This window comes from Manacus candei, unplaced genomic scaffold, assembly GCF_025592945.1.
Source record: "Manacus candei isolate 608988 ecotype Guabito, Panama unplaced genomic scaffold, ASM2559294v1 h1tg000028l, whole genome shotgun sequence".
NCBI lineage: Eukaryota > Metazoa > Chordata > Aves > Passeriformes > Pipridae > Manacus > Manacus candei.
In genome coordinates, this window is record NW_026138076.1 from 32,030,011 (window position 1) to 32,054,023 (window position 24,013).

Sequence of the window (24,013 nt, forward strand, 5' to 3'; positions counted from 1 at the left end):
AAATAAATGCTAGAATCTGGAAAATTTAGATTAGTAATTATGGGTATGATGACAGGATTTGGGGTAATGTTTTTCTTGTTCATTTCTGCTTCTAGACAGACATTTCAAGGGGTCAACATCTGAGAAGGTTCATGTTTTGAAATTAAATTATTTAACATTACCTTCTTCAGCTTTAAAATCTCTATTTTTGTCATGTTAGAGAAGTGACATCAGCACTTCTAATGTGCATCAGTAAGATCTGGTTTTCAAAAGTGACTTGCATTTACTTTCTGTGGTGTTAGGAAGCACATACAAGGTAAGTTGGATGGGAACAGATACCTTATGAAGTACAAAGGAAATAAGATATAATTCATATTGCTACTAGTAAGAAACAACGTATTGCTGAGTTTTTTAGAATCATTTGTTCATGCAGTTATGATCAGTGAAGAGGAGAATGGTTCTTACTGGTAACTTTTGTATGATATTTCTATTGCCAGTGCCTTTAGAATATTCAGATTTGCCTATTCTTTTCTATAACTAAATATTTGATGGTGTTGAGTACCACCAGAATAAGAAGTATGTAAGTATTTCTCTTCTTTAAGACACTCTCTTAAGTAGGGTATACCTTTAGTTCACCAGTTTCTTAAGCCTATTTACTCAAAGGACATGACCTGTAACTGATATGGCAAGAAGGGCTGTGGATCATTAAAAGATCTTCATGTCAGGAACAGCAGAAGCATCAGCACAACACGTGGTGGTGTTTATTATTTATATAGGAAGTTGTAGTATGAGAAATTCCTTTCATTAACCTGGATTTTATCATTTAGAAAATTAACTTGTGATATGTACCAGGTTTTTTAAATAGTAGCAGAGATGGCATAAAAGAGACTGTGCAGCATATCTGAAATAGTTTCAGTTAGTGAGTATCTAGGTTTATGTGTGAGATCTGGGTAAGTTCATGATAAATATTTCAACATGAAATGAGTTAACTTGAATAATAACAATTCCTCACGAAATGCTGAATGCATAAATCCCTCCCTCAAAGGGACAAATGCAAAATGCATTAAATGCTAAGAGCAAAATGGAGATTATTTAAATGATGCTTTACATGTTTGATGGTGAATTATGCAGCTGCTTTGAACAATTACATTTTAAATCACCAAAGATCTTAGTTTATCTCAGTAAGAGCCTATCCATTCACTAACCTCCTAAGGAATAGGAACAGGAAAAAGGAAGTGCTTTGGTGCTCGCTAAGGAGTGCCTTTATGGGATGTATTCCACATACTACCAACTCATTTTCTGCAAGTTCTGGAGGAACTAAAACAGATTGAAGAAACTGCCTGTATCAAATTTCCGAGTACGGAAAGGACAGAGGCGTTACAGTGCAGGCTGTCAGTTCCACCATAGCCATGAAGATACCATTTTCTTCTATGAGTGACACCTCTGATGCAAACTTAGGTATTTTGTTAAATGTTTCATTAAATGAAAATCAAATGTTTCCTTTACTGTGCAGCTAAACAAAACTTGCTTAGTAAGTGCAAGTACTTCAGTCATGTGAGAGGTGCTGTCTTATCCTCTAAACCCAGATTTTCTGTAACTGAGACAATATTGACCCAGAATTGTCAACATTATAGCTTTTCATAAAGGAGAAGTGCTGCTTTGTCTTTTGATTTGCTTTTAGAGTTCTTGAAAGCCTAACTAAAGAGCGTAGAGCTTTAAATAGCAACAAAATACTGGATTGACCAGTTTGCCCACAAACTAATTGAGTACTTAAACCTAAATACTGGTGGGGACTCACCACCTCTGTCACACTCTCAAAGTGCATATAAAACCAGCCTCAATTTGACTGTGTTGATAAAACTTAGAACTTCTTTTTTTTGTGGATAATTTTTAAGGCCAGTTTCAGTTTTACTCTGCATGGTTGCATAGAACTGTCTACCACTATTCATGCCAAAACTATGTAGCTTTGAGGCTTGACAAGACATTAGTTATTACTTTTTAACTTTTACTAAGTCAAACAATCGCAGGAAAAATTTTAAAAGTGAATGCATGGAAACAAAACCAACTTTTGTCCATGTTATAAGATGCTCAACTTAAAATGTACTTTTTCTAAACAGTCATGTATTTCCACATGAAATACATTCAGATGAGCCACAAATAGAACCCTGCATCATAAAAGGGAATTTTTCAGAAGTATTCACTGAAAGATACACCACTAAAAATATGGAGATTGGCACTGTTATACATTTGGTTTAAATTTATATGGGACTTAGAGGTAGGGGTAAGAGTGAAAAAACACTGATTTATTTACTTTTTTATGGGACTGTTTGTAATTAGGAGGTTGAATATTTCAATTGCACTTCATACTAGTAGCCTACTTGGCATCACTTAAAAATAATTTAAAAAGCAAACTTGAGTATACTGAGCAGACCTGTAGAAAATAACTTTTTGCACTTCATTTCTGTTTCTGTCTTTCGTATTTGATTTGGAGCCAGATGATAAAACATTTAAATTGGAAAGCAAATGCTCTCTAGAATTTGAGAGGTGAGAGGGAAAACTGAAAACTTCACCACAGCGCTGTTCCAGCAGGAGGCAAAGGAAGCCAGCACTGTCACATACTGGCTCTGGCTCTGACAGCTCTAGTTCTAGTTGAACACTTCCTTAGGAAGGAATTAAAACAGGGTAATCCTGCATGTAAAGTCGCTTGATTTACTAACACTAAAAGTTAAATTAATAGATTGACTGATGTATAAGAGCCTTACTGAATGTGCCATTAGCAGCGTAAAGGTACTGTAAAAGAGATATAGTGTGGTGGTGCTTAGTTTACGCTTCTCTGGAGAATATTCCGTCCTTTAGGCTGGTTCTCACTTTATGCCAGTCCTTCTTCTCCTAGGAGTTTCTGGGCACTTGTTAATAGAGCAGATATTTTTTGTCTCTGAAAACAGCAGGAAACCTCCACATAAAAGGCATTATGCTGGAGTTCATCAACCAGATTCTATTTTGAAATTTAACTTTTAAATACGTTAAGTGGCAGCATCTCTTAAGTGAATTAAATTGCCATTTCCCACATCCATAGATAGGTAAGTACATTGTAAATTCCATTATGGGCAAGGGACCATTACAGTTGGGAATGTAATAGTTAAACAGTCAATGAGTGCTCAGCTGTAGCTTCTGTTTTCAGTATATGATGAATAACATCTGATTTTTTTCACTTTCAAAGTCAGAGATACAGAAAGTAAAAAGGTGGATTATAGTTATGCATATGTAGGACAGAGATTGGTTTGGGTCTTTTTTTGGAAGGGTGACATTACTTCATCTTCCCTCCCTCAGGCAACTTTGAGGTGCTAAGCCATTATCTGTTTCCATTTCAAACTTTTGTCTGTATAACTGCAATTTTGACTGAATTTAGAATAGGAGGAATACCTTATTGATACTAAATCATTCTCCAGCAACTCAATTTTGACAGTGACACACTTCTGCTTGTGTAATGTGGTTGTTTCATGTCTTTCCCTGGTGGTTTAATGTATGTATATTATTGTCTGTTAAATGCTATAACAGAATAAAATATAAAGGACACTTTATTCTGCCTAATAATGTGCCTAAAAACTCATTTATTTTTTTTGCCTTGGAAAAAGATAGTTAGATAAGCTGTAAGTCAAAGCTTAAAAAATGTGTCTTTATAGCTGGGAAATAAATTTTCAATTGTAACTTCTAATTGCTACATTGATTATTTTTTATCTAGATAAGTTATGCTGCTATAAATATATTGTCTAGACAATTTCTACAAATTACTGAAACAAAGTAGTTATTCTCATTGCACGAATTATCTCCAAAGCAAAGACAAGAAGTCCTGAGTTTCCATGAGATCTTTCTGACCCTTTTCAAGGCAAGAGGGAGAGGGTCAAGTTTAAGATTCTTTTTGTATAACATATTCCCAGCCTGAAAAAAAAGAAAAAAAATATTTTTTTCTATATGAAAGTAACATTTTCTCTTAGCACACTATCAAAAATGCATTTCTTATATGAAGACTGAGACACATATGTTAAAGTGTCTGGTTACCACTAAATTTGTGTGATTTTGTTGTCATCTTCCTCAGAGCTTTTAAAAAGCCCTTGCCAGAGAAGCAAGTCCTTGCATGCTGAAGCTGTGTCCTGTTATAAGCCTGTCTTAAAACTACAAATGAATGCCTATGAAACTTCATAGGGTGATCTGAAGATTAGGTGTTGCGTAGAATACTAAAAGATGGGTGCATTTTTGCCTTCTAAAGACAGACGTATTTAGTTGAAAGGGCCTAATGAAACTTCTAAAGTGAAAGTAAATAGAAATTAGACAATAAACTTCTTGAGATGTTTCCACCATGCATCTTTTAGATTCTGTGTTTCCTTGCAAATAGTCTCTGAAGAAAAGTGACTGAACAATTGGAACGAAAACTGAAGATACTTTCTCTTTGCAGGGATGGAGGGGCTCCTTATGATTACTAGAATGACTCTTTTTCATGTTTGTTTTGTTAAGGCCCCATCCTCCCATCTCTATTCAGACTCACAGCTTTCTGGAATCATCAGGTGCCTCTTTGTTGCCTTTAAAGAGGAAGGGATAAAGCTTGTATTTTGAAAAGTTTGAATAGATTCACTAGTCAGCAACTATCCTGCTGGTTGTAACCCTACCCAATACATGGTTAAGTCTTCATTATTTTATTCTGTAAATGTAAACCTTTTTATTATTGTAACATGCATAATGTATGCATGTTTCCCTTCTTCGACAGAAAGCAGACCAGCTGCTGTTGCCAGTACATGCTCTTCACACAGCCCAAGAAAGTCACTTGGGCTGCCAGCCAGGAGTTGTGTTATGCTGTTGTAATTCTGCCCTGACTGTGGCTTTGGTTAGCTTGCATTGGATGCCTCAGATACAGCACCAATGACCTAAATATTCCACTTTTCCAGATAGGTATGGGAGAGGAAAGGGGGAAAATGAAAGAATGAGGTTCAGGAATAGAACTTGAGTGTTCCTTTTTCTCCTCTGAAGTAGGTGAAAAGGAAAGCAGGCTAATTCTAAAACTCAAAATAGGTTCTCTTTTTTATTTTTTAATGAGACCAGTGGTAACAGTCATTGGAAATGCATAGAGGTTTGCATGTTTCTGAGATCAGGAATCATGGAATCCTCTATTTTACCTATCAAAATATGTCTGAGAGATGCTGGCAGGCAGGATCTCAGCTCTTCTCAATCATCTGGGAAATCTCTAAGGACAGGAAAGATGGGAGAGTGGTGAACCTGACTCTTGGAGTGGTGCCATCAGGCTCCAGAGTTCCTCCAGACATCTGTCTTGGCTGTGGTCATGCTGTCTTTGTAGACTGCACCTCTGGAAGAGTACTCTTGTCCTTGCTTGAGCTTACGTGAATTAGGTTGTATACATATCACTCAGGACTACTACATAATAACCTCAAGTTATCACTTTCTGGGGCTGTTTGCCAGCTCTTAAAACACTGGTTTATATTTCCTGGTATTCTAATTCAAGGAATCTTAAATGCTGATAACTGAAAGAGAGATGGCAGTGACATACAAATGTGTGTTATAGATCTAGGAAGCTGGTGTAAGGATATGCCAACTGGAATGCTATTGGTGAATTTGGCAATTCCAATATCCATACTGCTTGTTTGGAGCGATGTTGTTCTGCTTTTCTCTAAACTGTATCTGAATCAGCTTTTCAAAAGGACAGACAGACTGACTGACTGCTTCAGGAGGGATTGCATCCATTTCATGGGAGGCCCGAAGACTTTTGTGCTAGAGTTTAAGAAGAAACTGGACAAAACTTGCAGTTTGGGTAGTGTTAGAAAAAAGTATTGCAGATCACAAAGATATGCCTTTCAAGTATTTCTTTGAACAATTTTCAAGATCTATGGCAATCTTTAGACTTGGGGGGAGGAGGCTGAATCTTTCAGAAAGACTCATGCTTTTTTCTTTTATATTCAAGCCAGCTGTTACGCATCTTTTTGAAATTACATTTTGCTGTTCACTAACAACTTTTTTATTTTCTGTTGAGTCAAAAATAAAATAGTTTGTTTTCTGCATTTTTTATTGTACAATCCATTAAACTGTGTTGTGTGCACTGCATATATGTTGGTCAGTATAAATTAGCTGTGTTACAAAATCTCTGCAAAATCTCTGCAACTGAGTTTTAATTTTCAAGTGCTTACTTCCACCTGGGTATTTTTTAATGTTTTCTGTAATTTCTAGGTGAAAAATTTAAAGTGCAGGTGTTTAAAATTTATTACTTGAAGAAATTTGAGTGTTTACTCTCACTTTCATTCTCAGTACAACTTAATCTGAAACCAGCTATTAAATATCTGTTTGTGCAGGCTTATTTTCAAATCTTTGCATATAAGTCCTCTGAGTTACTGCTGTGTTTTTGTACTGGTGGAATGGAAAGTGTTCCCCTTTGGCCAGTCTACATGTAGAGAATTTTCCCTTGATCTTGTTAGAGCAGGAGGTCCTATGCTCCTTTCCCCCCACCCCCACTGTAGTATGTGTTTGCACCGAGTTGTCCTTTCTGTGGGTTTTTTACTTCCAGTTTATGGTAATACTGTAACCAATAACTAGGCACTGTTTTGTTGATACAGGAGGCTTTAGGTTCCTATCTTTGCCATGGTGTTAAAGTGTCACTTCATTTATCTGGAACCATTTAATATCAGAAGTAGCTGATTAAAAATAATCTTGCGTGCTGGGTCTGCTTTGTGGCATATAGAGAGTGCTGTTTAAAAAGCTCTAGACTGATCACTTTGACGGGACTGTTCTTTCAGGGAAGTGAACTCTTGACTGAAATCACAAAGCAAATAGACTACAGTCCCAGACGGGTTTGTGTAACATGAGTTTACAAGTGAAAAACTATAAATAACCTTGTGGCAATGGATGAATACTACAAAATTTAGTTGATATTTCTTCTCTAACTTCTCAAGTATCTCTTTTTCTTCTGACTCTTTCAGAGGATACTGCTAATATTTATGCCCTGGTAACATTAGTCACAGCAGTCTTTTTTGGTATTCTGGTGCAGTATGTTACTACTCCTTCCCTCCCAGCATGCCCTTTAATTACAGCCTATCACAAGAATGTCTGTGAAAGTGAATAATGTGTACATAGCAACCCTCATGGCTAGCCTGAAGGGTGCTGGGAACAGGGCTGCTCAAGCTGTTGTGTTATTAGACTCTCTGCTGTAGACAGTGTAAAAATGTGACATGCCTGGCATAATACATTCAGCACACTTGAAAGCTGTTATTTTACTGCTTGGAACAGGGTAGAAGAAACATTTTGATAAATGTGCCAGTGTGCAGATTATTAAGGTTCTTGATGGTACTTAAAGGAGCAGTCCTGTTATGCTGTTTGTATTGAGAGCATCACCAATGCAGGGTAAAATGTTTAATATTTGCCCAAATTTTGATATAATTTGCTGTGATCTTGTGTGTCTTTGAAAACCTGAACTCTTTTATCTGCATGAAGAGTCTTAACTGACTGCTTTCAAATGCAAATTACAATTTTCTGGCTCAGTTATGCTCACCAAGAAGGGTGTTTTACGTGGAATTGATTGATACATTACTTTATAGAGGAATAGTGTTTCCATAGTCTTCACCAAAGACATCACATAGTAGTCATTAAACAAGCTACTCACATATTCATCCTTTAATATATAGTATTTGCTGTGAAAGTAGCAAGAGAAAATTCAATTTAAACTCTAGATGCCACCAGTGAAAACATGGTAACTGAGTTTGGGAAGTGCATTTTGAGGAAAGGCCACCTGAGGCAGAAAGAAAAAAGTTTAAAGTCTTGTGGCATCCCTTTAATCCTCTACCTCAGATAGGCAAAACTTCATTTCCCCATGTAGTACTGTTGTCTAAATGAAAACAGAAGCATTAGAGAGGAATGTGATCCATTGGTGATATGGGGAAGCTGATATATCCCAAAAGTTACGTCAACACAAACATTTGATAAATTTAAGAAAGCGTAATCATCTTATAAATGACAGCTTATTTCTATTTATAGCAATATACATTTGTATAATGGAAATTTAATTGTGAATTTAATTATGCACTACTTTTACGTTTCAGTAAATCTCTCTTTAAAATGTAGGTGGTTTACAGGTCACTAAGGATGATGTAACCCATTTGCTTATCTCTTCACCATGTTATCTTCTGTCTTAACAGCAACTCTGTAAATTAGGTTATTTAGTGAACTACAAATTACATATCTGGGTGCCTGTTAGTAAACTTCTAGTTGACACTTTATGATAGTGTTCATAAAGGAAATAGAGCCCACACATGCAGTCCAAGATTGTAGTTTCTGCTGTAGAAAATCTGTGGCATTCATTCAGAAGAGGACTTTGGGCTTTTTTTGACACATGAAATTTTGCTCTTTTGGATCACTGATTTATTTTTTTTCCAACTTTTTAGGAAACAAATTTTTTTATCTTTCTTCATTCCCTGGATTCAAGCTACTGATATTTGACATAAATTAAGGTCAAATTAGGGAGGCAATGTATGCAGCTATTTCAAATAGTCCTTCCTCTCATGTCCCTCCATCAGTGCACACGCCAGAAATAACATTTCCATGTGTTTTGAAAATACTAGCTTCATAGAGTATATTTTGGCATGGAAGGATACCAGGTGGTGTTGGAACATTTCAGAACCATGGGGAACAAGTTCCTGTACTGATCTGTGGCAGACGGGCTCCTCTGTCTGGGAGAGGAAGGCACAAACATGTACTGAGGAACAGAACTATAAAAAGTCAAAGCTTTAATAAGGAAGACTACAATGGTAATAAGAGTCCACTTCCAAATTTACTCATTGCCAAAAGTTACTACTTCTACTTTCAGTGACACAATGTGGGAGGGCAGAAGGTAAAACTAGGAATGTCTTTAATTGGATCAAATCCTATTACTGTGTGAGTTAAACCCAGACTCTTCTTTGCAGTGCATGGACAGATGTATGTGCAAAGCTCTTGGAGGCTGATATTTTCTCAACTTATGTCAATGTGTATGCCTCCAGGCCCCCAACTTGCAGCTAATTCCCACAGTAGTGAGATGCCAATAGTAGTACATTTCCTGCTCAGTGAATTTTCCCTGACTAGATGTTCAGACACAATATTCCTAACTATATTTGCAGCCTTTCTTACTGAAACCAGGTAGACAACAGCAAACAGTTCTGTGACAACTTTAAAAAAAAAATAAAAAGGCAGTTCATCTTGTGGTATATCAACCACAGATTTTGCAGTGCTTGCTTCCCAGAGGCCCTGAAAGAAGCAAGAAATTCCACACCCTAAGGTTTAAAAGTAACCTCTTGTCATATGCAGTGAAAAAAATTTATTTCCATACCTTGTTACTAAAGCAGTTCTAAAATACAGTGAGACACAGGCCTTAATGCTCAAACCCTAAGTACAAAGCACTTGTTTGCATATTTTCTTCTAAGAGTACATTGAATGGTAGTTATATTATGGATAGGGCATCCAAACATTTGGAGCAGAGTTTACAGTTTATTATTAGCAGTTTACAATTATCAGTAGTCAGAGTGGAACCTCTCTGTTGACACATGGGACATTGTACTCAGGAAATAACATGCTGCTTCCTTTCAGCCAGAATGCTTGTTGCCATTTTTCATTTCTGCCAGCTATTGGTGTCCAAGGCAGAGCACTATCCATTAGTCACAAGTGGAGAGCACTGTGAGGTGATAGATATGTACACATGAAGTAAAGATGTCTGATAGTATTTCACTGGGAATATAAACTATTTTTGTAGTTCATGGTATGCACAGCTGAGCGCTATTTTTGACAAAGAGAATTATCTTTGTCTCTGTTTTACTGTACACCACATCTTTGGACTGTGATTATAGCAAGAGGTATTTGCACTCTCCACGTGATATCTCTGTGTATATTTACACCACCTGTGCAGCCAAGAACCTCTCTAAAAGTATGGCATTTACTTTGCTCGTGAAAACTGGCATCCACACATGGTTTAACTTTATTACTACTTAGTTTTGATTGTTTGATCATGGGGATTTTTTTAATTTGTTTTTTTTGAATCCAGTACTGAGTGACCCAAAGTAATGAAGGAGAGATGACAGATTGATCCTTTTGGTCTTCCTTAGGCAAGTACCTGAAACAAACATAACAGCCAAAATGTCTACTGTGACCTATTACTCTGCTGCAATAAGTCCTCAGTGGTTACAGTTGCTCTCTCCCTGGTTAAATGCATCCTAAACACAGAGAAAGGAATGCAGTAGCTACATTAGACATATAAGTGGACAGAAATAAGTTCCTTGCCTATATAAAATATCTTCAATGTGAAGCAAAAGTTTTGGCTAGGAAAGGTTAAAACTTTGTTATTATGAACTCTTACTTGTTAAAGAGATTATTCCAGGATTTGTACTGGATTAGGTAGTCATGTAGTACATCTTGTTCTGCCTCAATATATGTTACACTGTAACAGGTAATTAGGAGGAATGTAAACAAAAAAAGAAATCCCATATACTAAATTTAATTGGGGTGCCTACAGCTGTTCTTGAGTTGATAATTTAGTTGTTCATGCAAAGTTAATTATTTGGACATCCCACTTGCAAATAGGTTCTTAAATAGCATCACAAATTACTTTAAAGAGTCAAAAATGGAATTACAAATGTTTACATAGCCCATTTGGAAGCACTCAGTGATTTTACAGGTGATACTAGTTTGCCAACCAAGTAAAAAGGAACAATCTCAAAGACTGGAAGGGCAGGCCAGTCTCTCACAGCTTTTGCAAATATAGTAAAACTATTAATTTCTCACTGATTAATCTATTTTGGTGACTTGCTTTTTAATGCATTGTAGTCAGTATCTAGAAGGCAAGTTTGACGTGTAATAAAATATTATTCCTTTGGGGTTTGATATTTTGATACATGATTTTGATATTTCTTATCATAATTGTTTTTACATACAAAATACTGTTTCTGTATTCTGTATTCTACTGAAACTGTAGTCATGTTTCACAAAGTTACTACATGGAAACTGGCAAATGCTGTGTCTGGTTTATGGAATGAACTAGTTGGGGAGAGAGGCTTCCAAAGGTGGGGGGATATGTGCTTGTACTATTCAACCTGCCTGTGGGCAGATTGGTAGGGACAGGGGAGAGTACAGTTGCTAGACCCGAAATTCATATCTGACATCCTGTGAAATCAAATTACATCAGCCAAGCTTGACAGGTAAGAAAATGACAATACCATCAAACTCTGATGCTTGTACACTTGGGAACCTACAGAAAACAGCTGAGAGTTAGATTAATGCAGGGAAAAATATCTGTTAGTTCATGCTTTGAGAGAGGTTCAGTGATTGCTCTGACATTAAACAGTCCTGTTAGAATAAAGTAAAATCTTGCCTAAGCAGAGACAAATGAAGTTCAATGTTATTAGTGTGACACTTTGTGACCACCAAATTCATCCCAGCTGTTTCAACAGATACGCCTGGGCTCCTGTGTTGGATTAGTTGTTGCAAAGAAAAGACTTCTAGGGGCTAATAATTTTTTAAATTTTTTTTTAACTTGCCTTACTTAACACAAAGTTATTTCAATTTAGGGACTATAATGTGCAGTGTGCTAATGATATATCTGTTTCAGTTTGCAGCTCATCTAGTGAAAAACAAATACCCAAGGGTCTGCATCCTAGATGGAGGAATCAATAAGATCAAGCCAACTGGTCTCCTCACTGTTCCTTCTCCGCAAATTTAAGTGACTGTAAACATTCAGGACAATCTGCCTGAATGGGAAAGTCTTACCATACAACATGGATATCCAAAATCTAAAGGGCATTATGGCATCTTCAGTATACAAGCTATCCTGATGATCAGTGTCTTATCCCACAGATCCAGAGCACAGGAGCTTTGCATTTATTCTTTAAAATAGAGCTTCAGTTGGAACAGAAGAAAATTGAACTGAAGCTTCAGGCTTTCCAAGAAACCTCTCTCAACACTGATGTAGTGCACAAGTGGTTGAGCAAGTCTGAACACAGAAGGAGTAACTCATCTGACACTTTGAATCCTGTATTTCTGCAGAACAATATAAACCGGCATTTGATGGCTCTAAGCTGCACTTAGGTTATTTGAAAAAGTATTTTACTGTGAGTATTGAAAGTAACAAGCTGAAACTGTACCCTGTGTGTATCCTGTTAAAAAGTGTGTTCTGTAATATTTTAAAGGAGTAATTTCTGTATCTTGTGACCTGCTTTATTTTTGAGAAAGCATTTTTTCATCTTGATTGGAAATAAAGATGTGTCCCAGATTGAAAGTCACTGTGTAAGAGCTGCTGCTGCATCAATCCAAAATGTATCAGGAGGTGAAAAAGTTCTACTCCTCTGTGGAGAATTTAACAATCTATTTCCATAAACACATCACATGCAACAATTTCTGAAACAGTTATGCTTACCAGAAAGGTGGGTTTTTAACAATACTGTGTCTTAGGACTATAAATCATTTATTCTGCAAATAATAAATACTGTGTTTCCATTTTAAAAGCTCAAGCCTTAAAAATTAAATTGCAATTTTAATTTTCTTATGAAAACATTCTGGACTAAATGTTCTTGTAGGAATTGGAAGTGCAAAATTCTCTTTGATATCCTCTACTCTTTCAGCTAGTGGTGTCGATTTTGTTTTTTTTTTTAAGTTCTTAAACATGAACTTTAAAACTGACAGATTGAGACAACAAACCTGTTCCTAAACTAAACTGGATGCTGTAGATGAGTGAAAGCAAGCTTCCACAAAGGGCATAAGATGACTCTGTAATACAGATGTGGGAATTACTTTGCAGTGAAAAGCCAAAAGTATTTAAAGCACTGACAGAAACAGGAATTGGCATCTCTCTGTTGCTGAGAAGCTAAAAATAAATCTGATTCGTACAAGTACCACCTTTCAGGAGGTGTGGAAAAAAAGCCAAAACACCACCCTAATTTCTACCCCTCAAAATCCCAGGTTAGGTTTGCTATCTTGTCAGTTCCATTATTACAAATAATGGGGGAGGTGGAAGAAAGGCTAGAAAAAGAAAAGAATCTGTCTTCAAGAATGGTACTTGAAAATAGTACCTTTAATCCAGGAAAACCAGTTATGATAATGTAAGAGAGACAGTATGGCACTGAAATTAAATGGGAATTTGGAAGAATTTGTTTTAGAAGACAAGTCTTTTTATATTTTTAAATCTTAGAAAACACTGGTGCGACATGAGGCTTAATTATCACTGAAGTGTGGGGATTAAAATGTATTTTGTAAAATTAAGAAAATAACACCAAAGATCTGTTCACCTGGTTACAGTCACATATTAGCTTGCATTGTGAATTTGACACCATACTCTTTTATTAGAGCATCATCTGAGACATGACGGTTTCCACAATACAAGCTCACTGCAGGGTAACAAGGATTTGCTCTAGGCTATCATATGCCTTCTTTGAGGACTTTATATCCTGAATGGTTTTTAATTTGCCAAGCGTAACACTGCAACAGCTAACTTTGTTTCCCTTTTCTTCTATCACAAGAGGTTTCCAACCCTGAGAGTTCTGAGAGAGGTGGTCAGTGAGAAGGCTGTGAACAGTCTCTGTAGATCACAGGCAACATGACTGCTTATTCTGTGGAGTTTTTTTAGTGGTGGTAGTTGTGGGTTTGGGGTTTTGTTGCTTTGGGAGGGTTTTTTTGAAGTGAAACCTTGGAAGATGAGACTTTGTGGAAGGTGCTGAAAGAGGAAGTCTTCATTCTCGCCTGTGCGATGACCAGAAGATTCTATCCTGAATCCTCAGAAGCTGGCTGGTAGCACTATGTGCTGTCTTCAGGGAAGTTTCCTCTTGCCACAGTTATGATTTTGAAAACCCTATGGGAAAAGTATGATGAGTGGAAAGAATATGGGGGGAGAAGGGCACCTTTTAGCTTGCTTTAACTGAGCTGGGGTTTCAAAACACCTTTGTGTCTAAAAAAAAACCTGTGGAACTACAACATGTTGAGATATAGATATATAGAGAGAGAAAGAGAGATTTGGGCCTTCTTTTCTCCCACGGTCAGCAAAATATAGTGAAGCCCTGAAGAAGTTTTTTACTTCACTTTCAGTTTGGCTAAGATTCATAGCCTATGTATTCCATTTGCTTAAGGATTGTTTTTGACAGAAGACTTAAAAGCTGCCATTAAGTAAAGGTTTACATTATAAAATAATGTTTGCCTGTATTTTACAGCAGACATTGTGAAAAAGGATGTGTGTAAAGGCAGAAAATATCAAGAACTGCTGAACAGTATTGAACTTTTTTTCCCATGTAAATAGAGCTACCTGGAAAGTTCTGTAGCTAACAGCTGGTTATGACTTCCAGTTGCTGATGTACCTGCACTTAGGACTTTAGTCAATGTTCTTTATACTGTGCTAATAAATAGACCTATTATGACTATTTGTTTTAATTCAGTTAGTTAGGACAAGTGCTCAGTCAAAAAATCAGCTTCTGATCTCCTTTTCCATAGACAAAGAAAATTCTTGCATTTTGTGGTAATTTCTCATTTAATAATTTTATATAGGTTTTGTGGCATTTGCCAGTTTTAAGAGCATAAAATGTATTTGTTCTGTTACCCCACCAATTTTGGCACAGTTCTGGTGGGGCAAGCAGTTGACAGATTTTGTAAAGCTCTTGAAAGATTTCTCAAAGCCACATTTTCCAATGTACATTTCTAGCAGCACAGTTTGTCCAGATGTACCAGTGTCAGTCTCTGGTTTAGGCTGCAACTGTGTGCCATAAAGATCTAATAGGAGAACAGAAACGATATTAATGTTCCACGTGGATGTCTTCTGTTGTTAGCAGAAAAATATCCTAACTAAATATTTCCCACTGTTGGGCCTGGAAAATGGAGCCTCTCCCAGTCTGTGTTTTCCTACCATTTTAAAAACTTCCTGAATCTGCCCCAGCCTATAGCTTTCTGCCAGGACAGCAATATTCCCAGAGGGTACCTAGATAGGCTTCTAGGGAGAACAGACCAAATATCTGAACAAGCCTTCTTTTGGCAGTCTCAGACCTACGGATCATTGAAGACTATGAAACAATTGCTGCTGACACTAGTGTCCTCCTTTAGATGAAATACAGTCCTTTGAGGTTTTTATTGCAGTTTAAGTTTTTTGGGTACATTTTTGTTTTTACAAGTGGATATTTGTCCTATTTGGTCCGCTTTTTTTTTTTGAGCAAAGACTAAGACTGTTTGTTCTTATCCTAGGAACCTCCTTTCTTGGACCTGTCTTTCACAGTGTTCAGATTGAGTTACTGGGAGGTCTGGGAATTGTGTGGAACTGAGTACAGCCTTTTAATCTCCCATTTCCAGTTATCTTTTCTTTGTTAATGAGTCAGACTGGCCTCTCCCATTGTTATGTTAGAAACTTAACTACTGCCCTCAGTCTTATCTTGCTATTTTTAGTTCCTTCTTTTGGGCCCAACTTGTGAAGATTGACTGAAAGAATTATTATTCTTCCCAAAAGAGTGTTTCTTTCCAGGACAAGTAATGTAACTTGATCTGTCCTGACTGAGCTAACATCAGATTTGTATACTTGACTAGCAAAATTGCAGATTTTCCTTTTTCTTTGAATCCCAAGCTGCAATGCTAGTATTGTCAGTCTTTTACATTTCCAGCCTTAGTAAAAAGCTGATGCCAGAAACTGCGGACTGTTTTGGAAATAGTGTTTCATTTGCCTTTCAAGTAACCATGAGATTTCAAGTTTGCTGTTGGTACTGCCTTTTAAACAGTAGCACCAGAAAACCTTTTGGACAACAGTCTGGGTTTCTATGACAACAGTGTCTGTACTCCATTAACTTAGGTTGAAAAATTCTTTTTGTTCTACCATAAGCATGAACATAATTCAATACTGTAGTATGGCTGTTTTATTATATCAGCATTTAGTTAACCAATGCTGTATAGAGTTTAAAGAAACTTTAAAAACATAGAATCAGTAGAGTGTTATTACCACTGAAGTAATATGTAAGTTTGTGGGGTTTTTTTAAAGCCTTTTCCCAAAATGTGTTTAACCATAATGTAAATTCATGTTCAGATGAATTTCTGATAGTGGTCTCGCACATAAAGGTAGAGAGACCCCAGAGCATGCACTCTTGTAATTCACATATTTTACTTCCCTGGTGATAGGTCCTTATGTGCTTTAGGAGCATAGACACCAAGTTTCCAGAGAGCAGTTTGTGTAAAAGAGCAGATACAGTACAGCAATGCGGTAACTCATATATTCAATGGGAACAACCCAGGGAAACGTTGTAGATCACTGGTTTATTTAATTTCCTAACTAAAGCAGTATTAATTTGTCTACTCTTTGTCTATCTAGAATTATCTGGCATTACCTCATTTTAGAGAGAAATAGCATCTGGTGGTATTAGCTCCTGCCAGCTGAGCTGGACAAAGGAATAAAACTGAGACTACAGAACAGGTACATGGAATAATTATGGGGTTTTAAGAAATCCAGTGATTATGGCAGTAGCTTGAGTTATCAGGCCATTATTCCCTTCCTTGCTATAAACTTTTGATATGCACTGTATAATCTGGGTGACTCAGTTCCCCTCACTAAGACAAGGCTAATAACACTTCCTAATTTTACTCAGTGTAGAAAAAAGAAATACAGTTAATACTGTGACCACAGTACTTTATGGGAATAGGGAGAAAATGCACAAATCAAAGACCAAATATGTTTTTCCTAGAAATAAGCTGTTTCCTTGGGAAGCCAAAGATAGATGACACGAGTTCTCCATCACTAATTTTGTAAACAATCCTTTCAGTAATAAGTACTATTAATGAACAAATTTCAGCATTGCCACAAACAGTTCACAACACCTATCAAGAATATAGTGATACTGATGAGGAATCCTTCGTATTACAAAGCTTGTTATAAATTTTGGTTAGCTACATTCAGCAATCATGTTAATAGTGTATAATAAACACTTTGGTGCAGTTAGGCTATCATAAAATATGACGTATTATCAATGACTACAGTACTTCAGTTTTTCTTTAATATTAATGAAGATTGGTGCTTTCTGTAAAGTTAACCAAATACCAACCTTTAAAACCATAGAAGACCAGCAATAAAATCATAGCCTCTCTTATAAAGCAGAGGTCAGAGCATAGCAAGAAGGTGGTTTTATTTTTGATTATCAGTTCTTTTTTGTCTTTTAGCAATTCAAGTGAGTTTGTGTTGTGTGCACAGAGTAAGTGTAGATCAGTTTGCATAGTGCTTTTCTGTCCTGCTATGGCTTGTTAAGGCATAAAAGCTCTGCCTAAGCAGTGGTAAAATGCCAAATTCTTTTTGCTAAGTTTTCTCACAGCATCTCAAAGGGGAAAGAAATACAGGCACTGAGGCCTGCAGGAAGGTATAGCAGGGGAATCTAATCTCACTGATGTGTTTATATGCTACACTAAAATACCAAAAGCTAGAAAGCGTCAAGCTTTTTGGATGGATCCCTCTCTTCCTGTCCCACGCACCTTTTCTCCACTTCAGATTGCCATTAAAAAGGACTTGATAAGGAACAAATAATTTTCATTAATTGCGATAAATATAGACTAGAATTTTGAAATTAAATGTTATGTGTGATATTTAGCCTCTGCTAGTAGTCATCATTTTAAATTAGCAAGCGATACCTGCTATTACTCAGTTTTTCATAGTTTTAGACTGTCAGTGTTCTTGTATAAATTGAATACATTCTGGGTATTCCTGACATGTTCTAACAGCTGTTGAAAGACAGGTTTTTAGCATTAAACTTTTCTCATGTGGCATTCTCACAGGAAGCTGACACAAAACAAGTCAGAGTTTTACTTTGCTTTTTTAAAAAACAAAGAGCAGAACAGTCTATCTTCTGCTGTGTAATTGTAATTATTACTTTAGAAGTACTAAACAAACCTGGAGTTTCGGAAACATACTTTTAGTGAGCACACAATATTCAGGTTCCACAAAAGGGTTGACTTTCATGCCATTACATCAATTGATTTGATTTTACTCTGTTCAACTCCTACCCTAAATGCATTTTTTCTCAAACCTTCAAAATTTGAAAGAGCTAGTATCTTTGATTTTAAGTCTTTATTTTAAGTAAAGCTATTATTTCAAGTACTGTTGTTTCTCCAGATGATGTCTTGAAGAGAGGAACTTGGTGGCTAAGTATTACATGTCCTCAGTGTAGAACCACTTCGATGGTGCTCTTCAGCAACTGGAACACCTACTCCAGGTCTGGAAGGATGCCACATGTCCAATATGTACCTGAAAGAAGGAACATGGAGAATTTACTTTAGAATAAAACTATATGGAGACATATATATATATAGGTATATGTGTACAACTATAATAGTACAGTTTGCAAACGGCTCTCTTTAAATTGATGTCTGTTAAAAACTGCCAGCTCTTTGTAGGATCCTCTGAACTCAACTAGGATAGCTCAATGAAGTTGTAGTAATTTCTCCTTTGCAGTACTTGTACAGGTGTACAGCATGTGCACATACACCCGAATCCAAAGGCTTCACTAAAATAGGTAGGTCCTCTTACAACTTCATGCAGAGAGAAATTTTGCAATTACTTTTCAAGGAGAAATCAGCAAAAGGGGCAGTTAGAACCCAGTGTTGTTACAATATGTCTGAACTCAGTTGTTCCAAATACGCCTGTTGCTTTTGAAATGCTTTGTGCCTCTTGGTCCTATACGTGCAAATATATATCTGCCCTACATTTCTTCTTAAAAGTCCTGTAGGTAAACCAGTACTTGCCCTTGGCTCTTTGTCATCCTGCCTGATAGTGCTTTCACTGTGTACTTTACAGGCCCTCTCTCTCCCTCCAGGGTTTCATTCAGCTTTTCACAGACCCTTACCTTTTGCTCACCTCCCCTATTGGAAACATGTGATGGGTTTTCTTTCTGAGAAGAGTTTTTTTAATGCGCTTATTGTGTCTCCTGTTCCTGGAAACTACTTGTTCCTTATTAGCAAATGCCCAAAGCCACTGACATTAGAATCCTGGGCTTGTAATGAAATGAGATTGCTGCTGTGCACAGGGGGAGGAAGGGAGGGCGAAGTGGAAAATTCCTCTCAGTGCCTCCCTTGGAAAGGCAGCCCTTTCATAATGAATCACTGAGAGAAGTCTTCATGATGATGGATGAGAACCAGTGGGGGTTGCAGGAGAGAGTTGAACGCATTAGGGAGTTATTCTCTAATTACTCTTTCCTGGTGAGGTAGAATAATTGACACCTAGTGCTGGTGCTTCAGACTAGTGCCTCTTCCTCACTGCTCATTACAGGAGCACCAATGTCCCTCATGGGCTGGGTCTGCTCTTGGGTTAGCACATCCTGAGACAGCATCATGAACTGTCACCTCCTGTTGTGGCAAAGACAAGGTGGCTGCCTTTTCTTTTTTTCTTTTTTTTTAGAGTAGTGGGAAAAGGCAGTGGAAAAATGCAAGCAGCTCTACTATGTGTGCTGCACTTAGAAGTTGTGCAATAAGCAGTCACAGTAGCAAGTAATCTAAACAAATGGGTATTAGGAATTCATTACACTGAACTTGAAGATAGCCTGTGTTTTCTGGGGGTCATCTGGTAGATTCCAAAAGAAAAAAAGAAATCTCAGCCTTCCTTTGCTCTCTGCTTTATTCAAGCTTCTTCTCATCTTGTCTCATCTCTTGTCACCCATGTGAATCCAGGACTGTTAAGTTTGCAGTAGGACAGACCTCATGTGCTCAGCAAAATTGGTGGGAATTTAAGGCTGAATAAATACCATGCTCTGGCTGTGACAGACTGGTTGCTGTGATGCCATGTTACAAAATGGTATGTTAGTGGCAAATGGAAATTTTGTTGGTTACAGAGCCCTAAAAGTTTTTTGCCTTTGGGTCTTTTGCAAATATAAATAGATATGTAAACTGAGTACTCCTCATTTTCATACCTTGCCTGCATATGCGTGTGTGTGTTTCAGAAGGGAGAGGGCATTCTGAAGTGCAGAAGTCATTGGCCAGGAAAAATCCCCACATACCCTCTGCTGCTCTTGGAAACCCAGGACTGCCCTTACTCTCAGGTCTTCCTTGAAGCATCATGGGCTATCTCTGGTCCCCTGAGAAAGTGAGGATGAAAGGCCTGGCTCTCCTGGAGCATTTCTGAAGCCAGCTTTCCATTGCAACTGCAGCCCTTCTTCTCCAGTTTCCATGGCAGGTGGCCCCCAACCAGGCTCTTTATTCTCCTAGGTGATAGGATTAAATGTCTGAAAGCATTGAGAAACCCTTAGCTGGTACAAGTAATGCAGCATATGTATCTATTTTCTCTATAAATATAGAAATTCAAATATATGTGTGTATAGCCAAGAGGAAGTCTCTAAAAATGAGGTGAAGTCTGTCTAAAAAAAATTGGGAATAGCTGTTAGTCCTCTAGATTGCAGCCCTTTATGCTGTTTGTTTGGTTGGTTTGTTTTGTTTGTTTATTTTAAATGTTTATAAGGAACTGTGACTGAATCCAGAATAGAAGTAGGAACTGCTCCTTAAATCCATTGTTAAACATTCTGTAAAAGGTAAGAGTTTCTAAACTTTTTCAGAACTGTTGTTAACTTCAGTGAGGAACTCAGATCACTGCAGAACCACGATTGGGGGAGTGATAAACTGCTAAAAAGCTCTTGTCTACAAGCAATGATGTTAACATGTACCCTCCCTAACCTTTTGTCACTAGAACATAGGACCCTAATTTCTTTCTGTGACCTTCAGCTTCTGCTGTAGTCAAAGCAATAAAAGCATTCAGTAGTTCTGAGTTACAAATTACAAGAGAATATGCCCAGCAATTTTTCTCAGAGTTCAGCTTGATGTTTTCAGGACTTTGTTTTTTTAGTACAGATAAACATGTATTATGAGAACAAAAATTATACTGGAGAAGCTCCTAAGTATTATATCCTTAATGCATAAGCATTTATGGGGTGGTTGGTCATCCATAGCAAGCAATTTATATGAAAAGGGCAGCAGTGGATGAGTCACCAATTTGGATGGGAAACTGGGCAGAAGGGACTGGGAATTTTGACTCAGCATGAGGAAGTTCAAGGAATGCTTTTTTATCTGTGTAAATTTTTATCTAAAACTTGAGCCAAGCAGGCTGTCCCAGGGATCAGGAAGTAATGATTCCTGTGCTCTTACACTGAGCTAGGCTTAAGCCTATATTTGCTTGAGGGTACAGGGAGAAATTCACCTTATTATAAATTTTTGTCTTGCTCGCTGTCATTACTGATGTAGGGACAAGACAAGGACTGAATGCTTGCTGCAGCCAGCTGGTGGGTGTAATTGCTCATTGACTCTATTGTCCTGCTACGTTAAGGGTGAGGGTAATTTCCATTGTATACTTGTTCACTTGCAGCCTTAACCTCTTCATGATGTGCAGCATCTTGATAAATTACTACAGCATTGGACTTCTGCAGTTTTGTGCAGAAACATATCAGACTTGTGTCTGTGCCACAAGGTATGAACCGGGTTAAGTAAAGGTTATTTCATGCAATAGAAACTGCTTCTTGTAACACATGACCAGTTTTCAGAAATCTTCAGTTACACAAAGGTCTTGCAAAAATCTGAACCCTTTGTTAAATGTCTAAGTGGGACCCAAGTTCCTGAAAATCAGACCTCCACGCTCACTACTAAACATTTAAAAATTTGGATTTGAGCTTGGAAAATTTGTCTTCATAAGAATCAGGATTTACATAGAGTCTGTAAGTGGTTCCAGTGGGAAATGCTGGCAGAGCCATCCCTCTAGTGTTATTGACCAGTTTTGCAGACCACCCATTCTGCTTGTGCGATAGAACAAGCCTAACTGAGGCATTTGTTAACAAAATTTGTCCTTACTGATTTCATTTACTTGATTAAACGAAGAAAAAGAAATGTCTCCTGTACCTGTTTTCCTTGTGAAATCTTAGACTGACTACAAAATCCTCTTAAAGTCTCTGCTGACCCTGCTTCAGACTTCATTTTCGGGGGAGTGCTTTTTAATAAGAAACTTTAAGAGGTTCAAATATTAGCAGGCATGAAGGTTGTTTTCCTGCACTTTTACTGATTCAGCAAGATACTTACTAAGATGATCACAGGCACCATCAGGTTGAAGACAATGTCATGACTCCCAGTTTTAAGTTAGAAGTAGGCTTAAATTCCTTCAATACTTTATTCTGATCTGGCAACAGAAAAAATTAGCAGGGACAATCGAAATGTCAAGCTTTGCCTGAATCCACTTAAAGACCTGAGGGTCTTTTACTGTGTTGCTTTTTTTCGTTAAACCAAAATTAAAAATACCTCCTATAGCTAGAGTCTTAATCACACTAAGGAATAGCTGTTAGAATAATAGCAAGGACAGTACTTTGAGGGAAAGAGGAGTGGGTAGAAGCAATCAAAAACAAAATGGAGAAAGGCCACCCACCAAAGACGTTTTGAAGGGATGTAAACAAACTTGAGAGTACACACCAATCCTGGAACTTCTCACGTTCCAGTAGCACACCCCACGTGTGAACAGTTATTGTCAGAGGTAGGAGGAGCCTTTCTCAGCTGTAGTTGTTGCTGTTGCAGCCTACAATTAGGTAATGTTTTGTTTAAGGGAGACCGGCTCTATGGGAGGTACTGCTTGTGTGGAGGCTGCCTTTACTCATAGATTTAGAAATGGCATAGCTTCCAAGGAAAAAAATTATCTCATTAGCTCTTGGCAAGCAGAGGTTTGCAGCCAGAATGCTCAACATGTGCACAGTATGGTCTTTGTCACGTAATACAATTTGTAATTGCTGATTACTTTTTGACTGATGTTGAAAGCCTGTGTGTCAATCCCCACCTAGAGAGCAAAACAGTAAGTAATCATCCTCCCCCACCTCCAGCCTAATTCAGCCTGAGCTTTTCAGAAGTCTTGGTGCAAGAAAGGCTCATGACCTCTGATCATATACAGCTCTCCAAAACTGTGAATTAAATTCCAGAAGGATCATACTGTCAGTAGGTTTTGTGGGGAGTGCACATCTACCTAGTACATTTCAGAAGTGGGTTTTTTCTCTCCCTCTTTTATTTTTATTTTTTTTACAATATATTTGAGTGGCTGGTGTTTGGGGAGATTTTTTTGGGGGTTTTTTAAATGTTCATTGTGGAGCTTGGGATACCATGGGATTTCTCATACGTAAGTTCATAGGGTTGTTCTTGCTTGCAGTCAAGCAGTAACAATTATCCAAGCATATTTTGGAATATTTAGAAGACAAACAATATTTGGACCAAAAACCATTCTTTATTGTAGCTTTTAAAATTGAAATACTAAGGAAATTGCCATTACATTGTGGTCATCAAGGTGATTAAAAGTTTGGAAATCTCATGTCAGTGAGAACAAATGAGTGTGCAGAAGACAGAGATGCTGAGTAGAATGGATGTTCTACCCAGATTTGTCCATCAGTCAATCAAAATCATTCAGCAAGTGCTCAGTCTCTAAGCCTGATTCCTTCTTAGGGCTGTCCTGCATGCTCCCAGTTTTCTCCTTGTATTTGAGCACAGGCTGTCTTCACCTACCTCCTTCCCCTGCCTAACTTCCCAGATGCATCTATGCTCCTGAAAGCAGAGATGACCTTTTTAGAGTCTAAATAGTATATTGTGTTATCTGTTATTCCAATGCATAGCTAAGGTTTGTTTTAAAGTGAATGCTTCCAAACCTAATGACATAGCAAATAATTATATAAAGGCAATTTCTCTGAAATCAGAGAACAGTTTGAAAGAGGGAGAAGAAAAATATGAACTTCGTATTCCCTGCATTTCTTCAGGATTGTCCCCTCCATGCCGGAACTCCATTTTCTGGAGGAATCTTCCAATCTGTGATATAGTGGTGTCATTGCCAAACCAGGTAGTGGTGTGTAAAACTATTCCTAATACAACTTTTCTAATGCAGCTGCCCCTGTGTTACAGCAGCACAACTGTGGATGGCAGGTTGTTGCCCTTCTCTGAAAGCAACAAGCCTTACACACACAGTCCTGCCAAAAGATGCTGCTCTCACCTGTACAAATGGCAGTTCATATGAGAAAATGTTGGCCAAATTGAT

General features: G+C 37.5%; 1 protein-coding gene across 3 annotated transcripts in view; it reads left to right on the plus strand.

Annotated features, from left to right (window-relative positions):
- TBCK (TBC1 domain containing kinase) overlaps window positions 1-12,268 on the plus strand; it is a 99,352-nt gene extending 87,084 nt beyond the window's left edge. For all 3 annotated transcript variants that reach the window (XM_051789633.1, XM_051789631.1, XM_051789632.1), the window contains one exon: window positions 11,603-12,268. In XM_051789633.1, the coding sequence (XP_051645593.1) occupies window positions 11,603-11,713 (111 nt within the window). In that variant the 3' untranslated portion in view covers window positions 11,714-12,268. The remainder of the gene's footprint in view (window positions 1-11,602) is intronic.
- The last annotated feature ends 11,745 nt before the right edge of the window (window positions 12,269-24,013 follow it).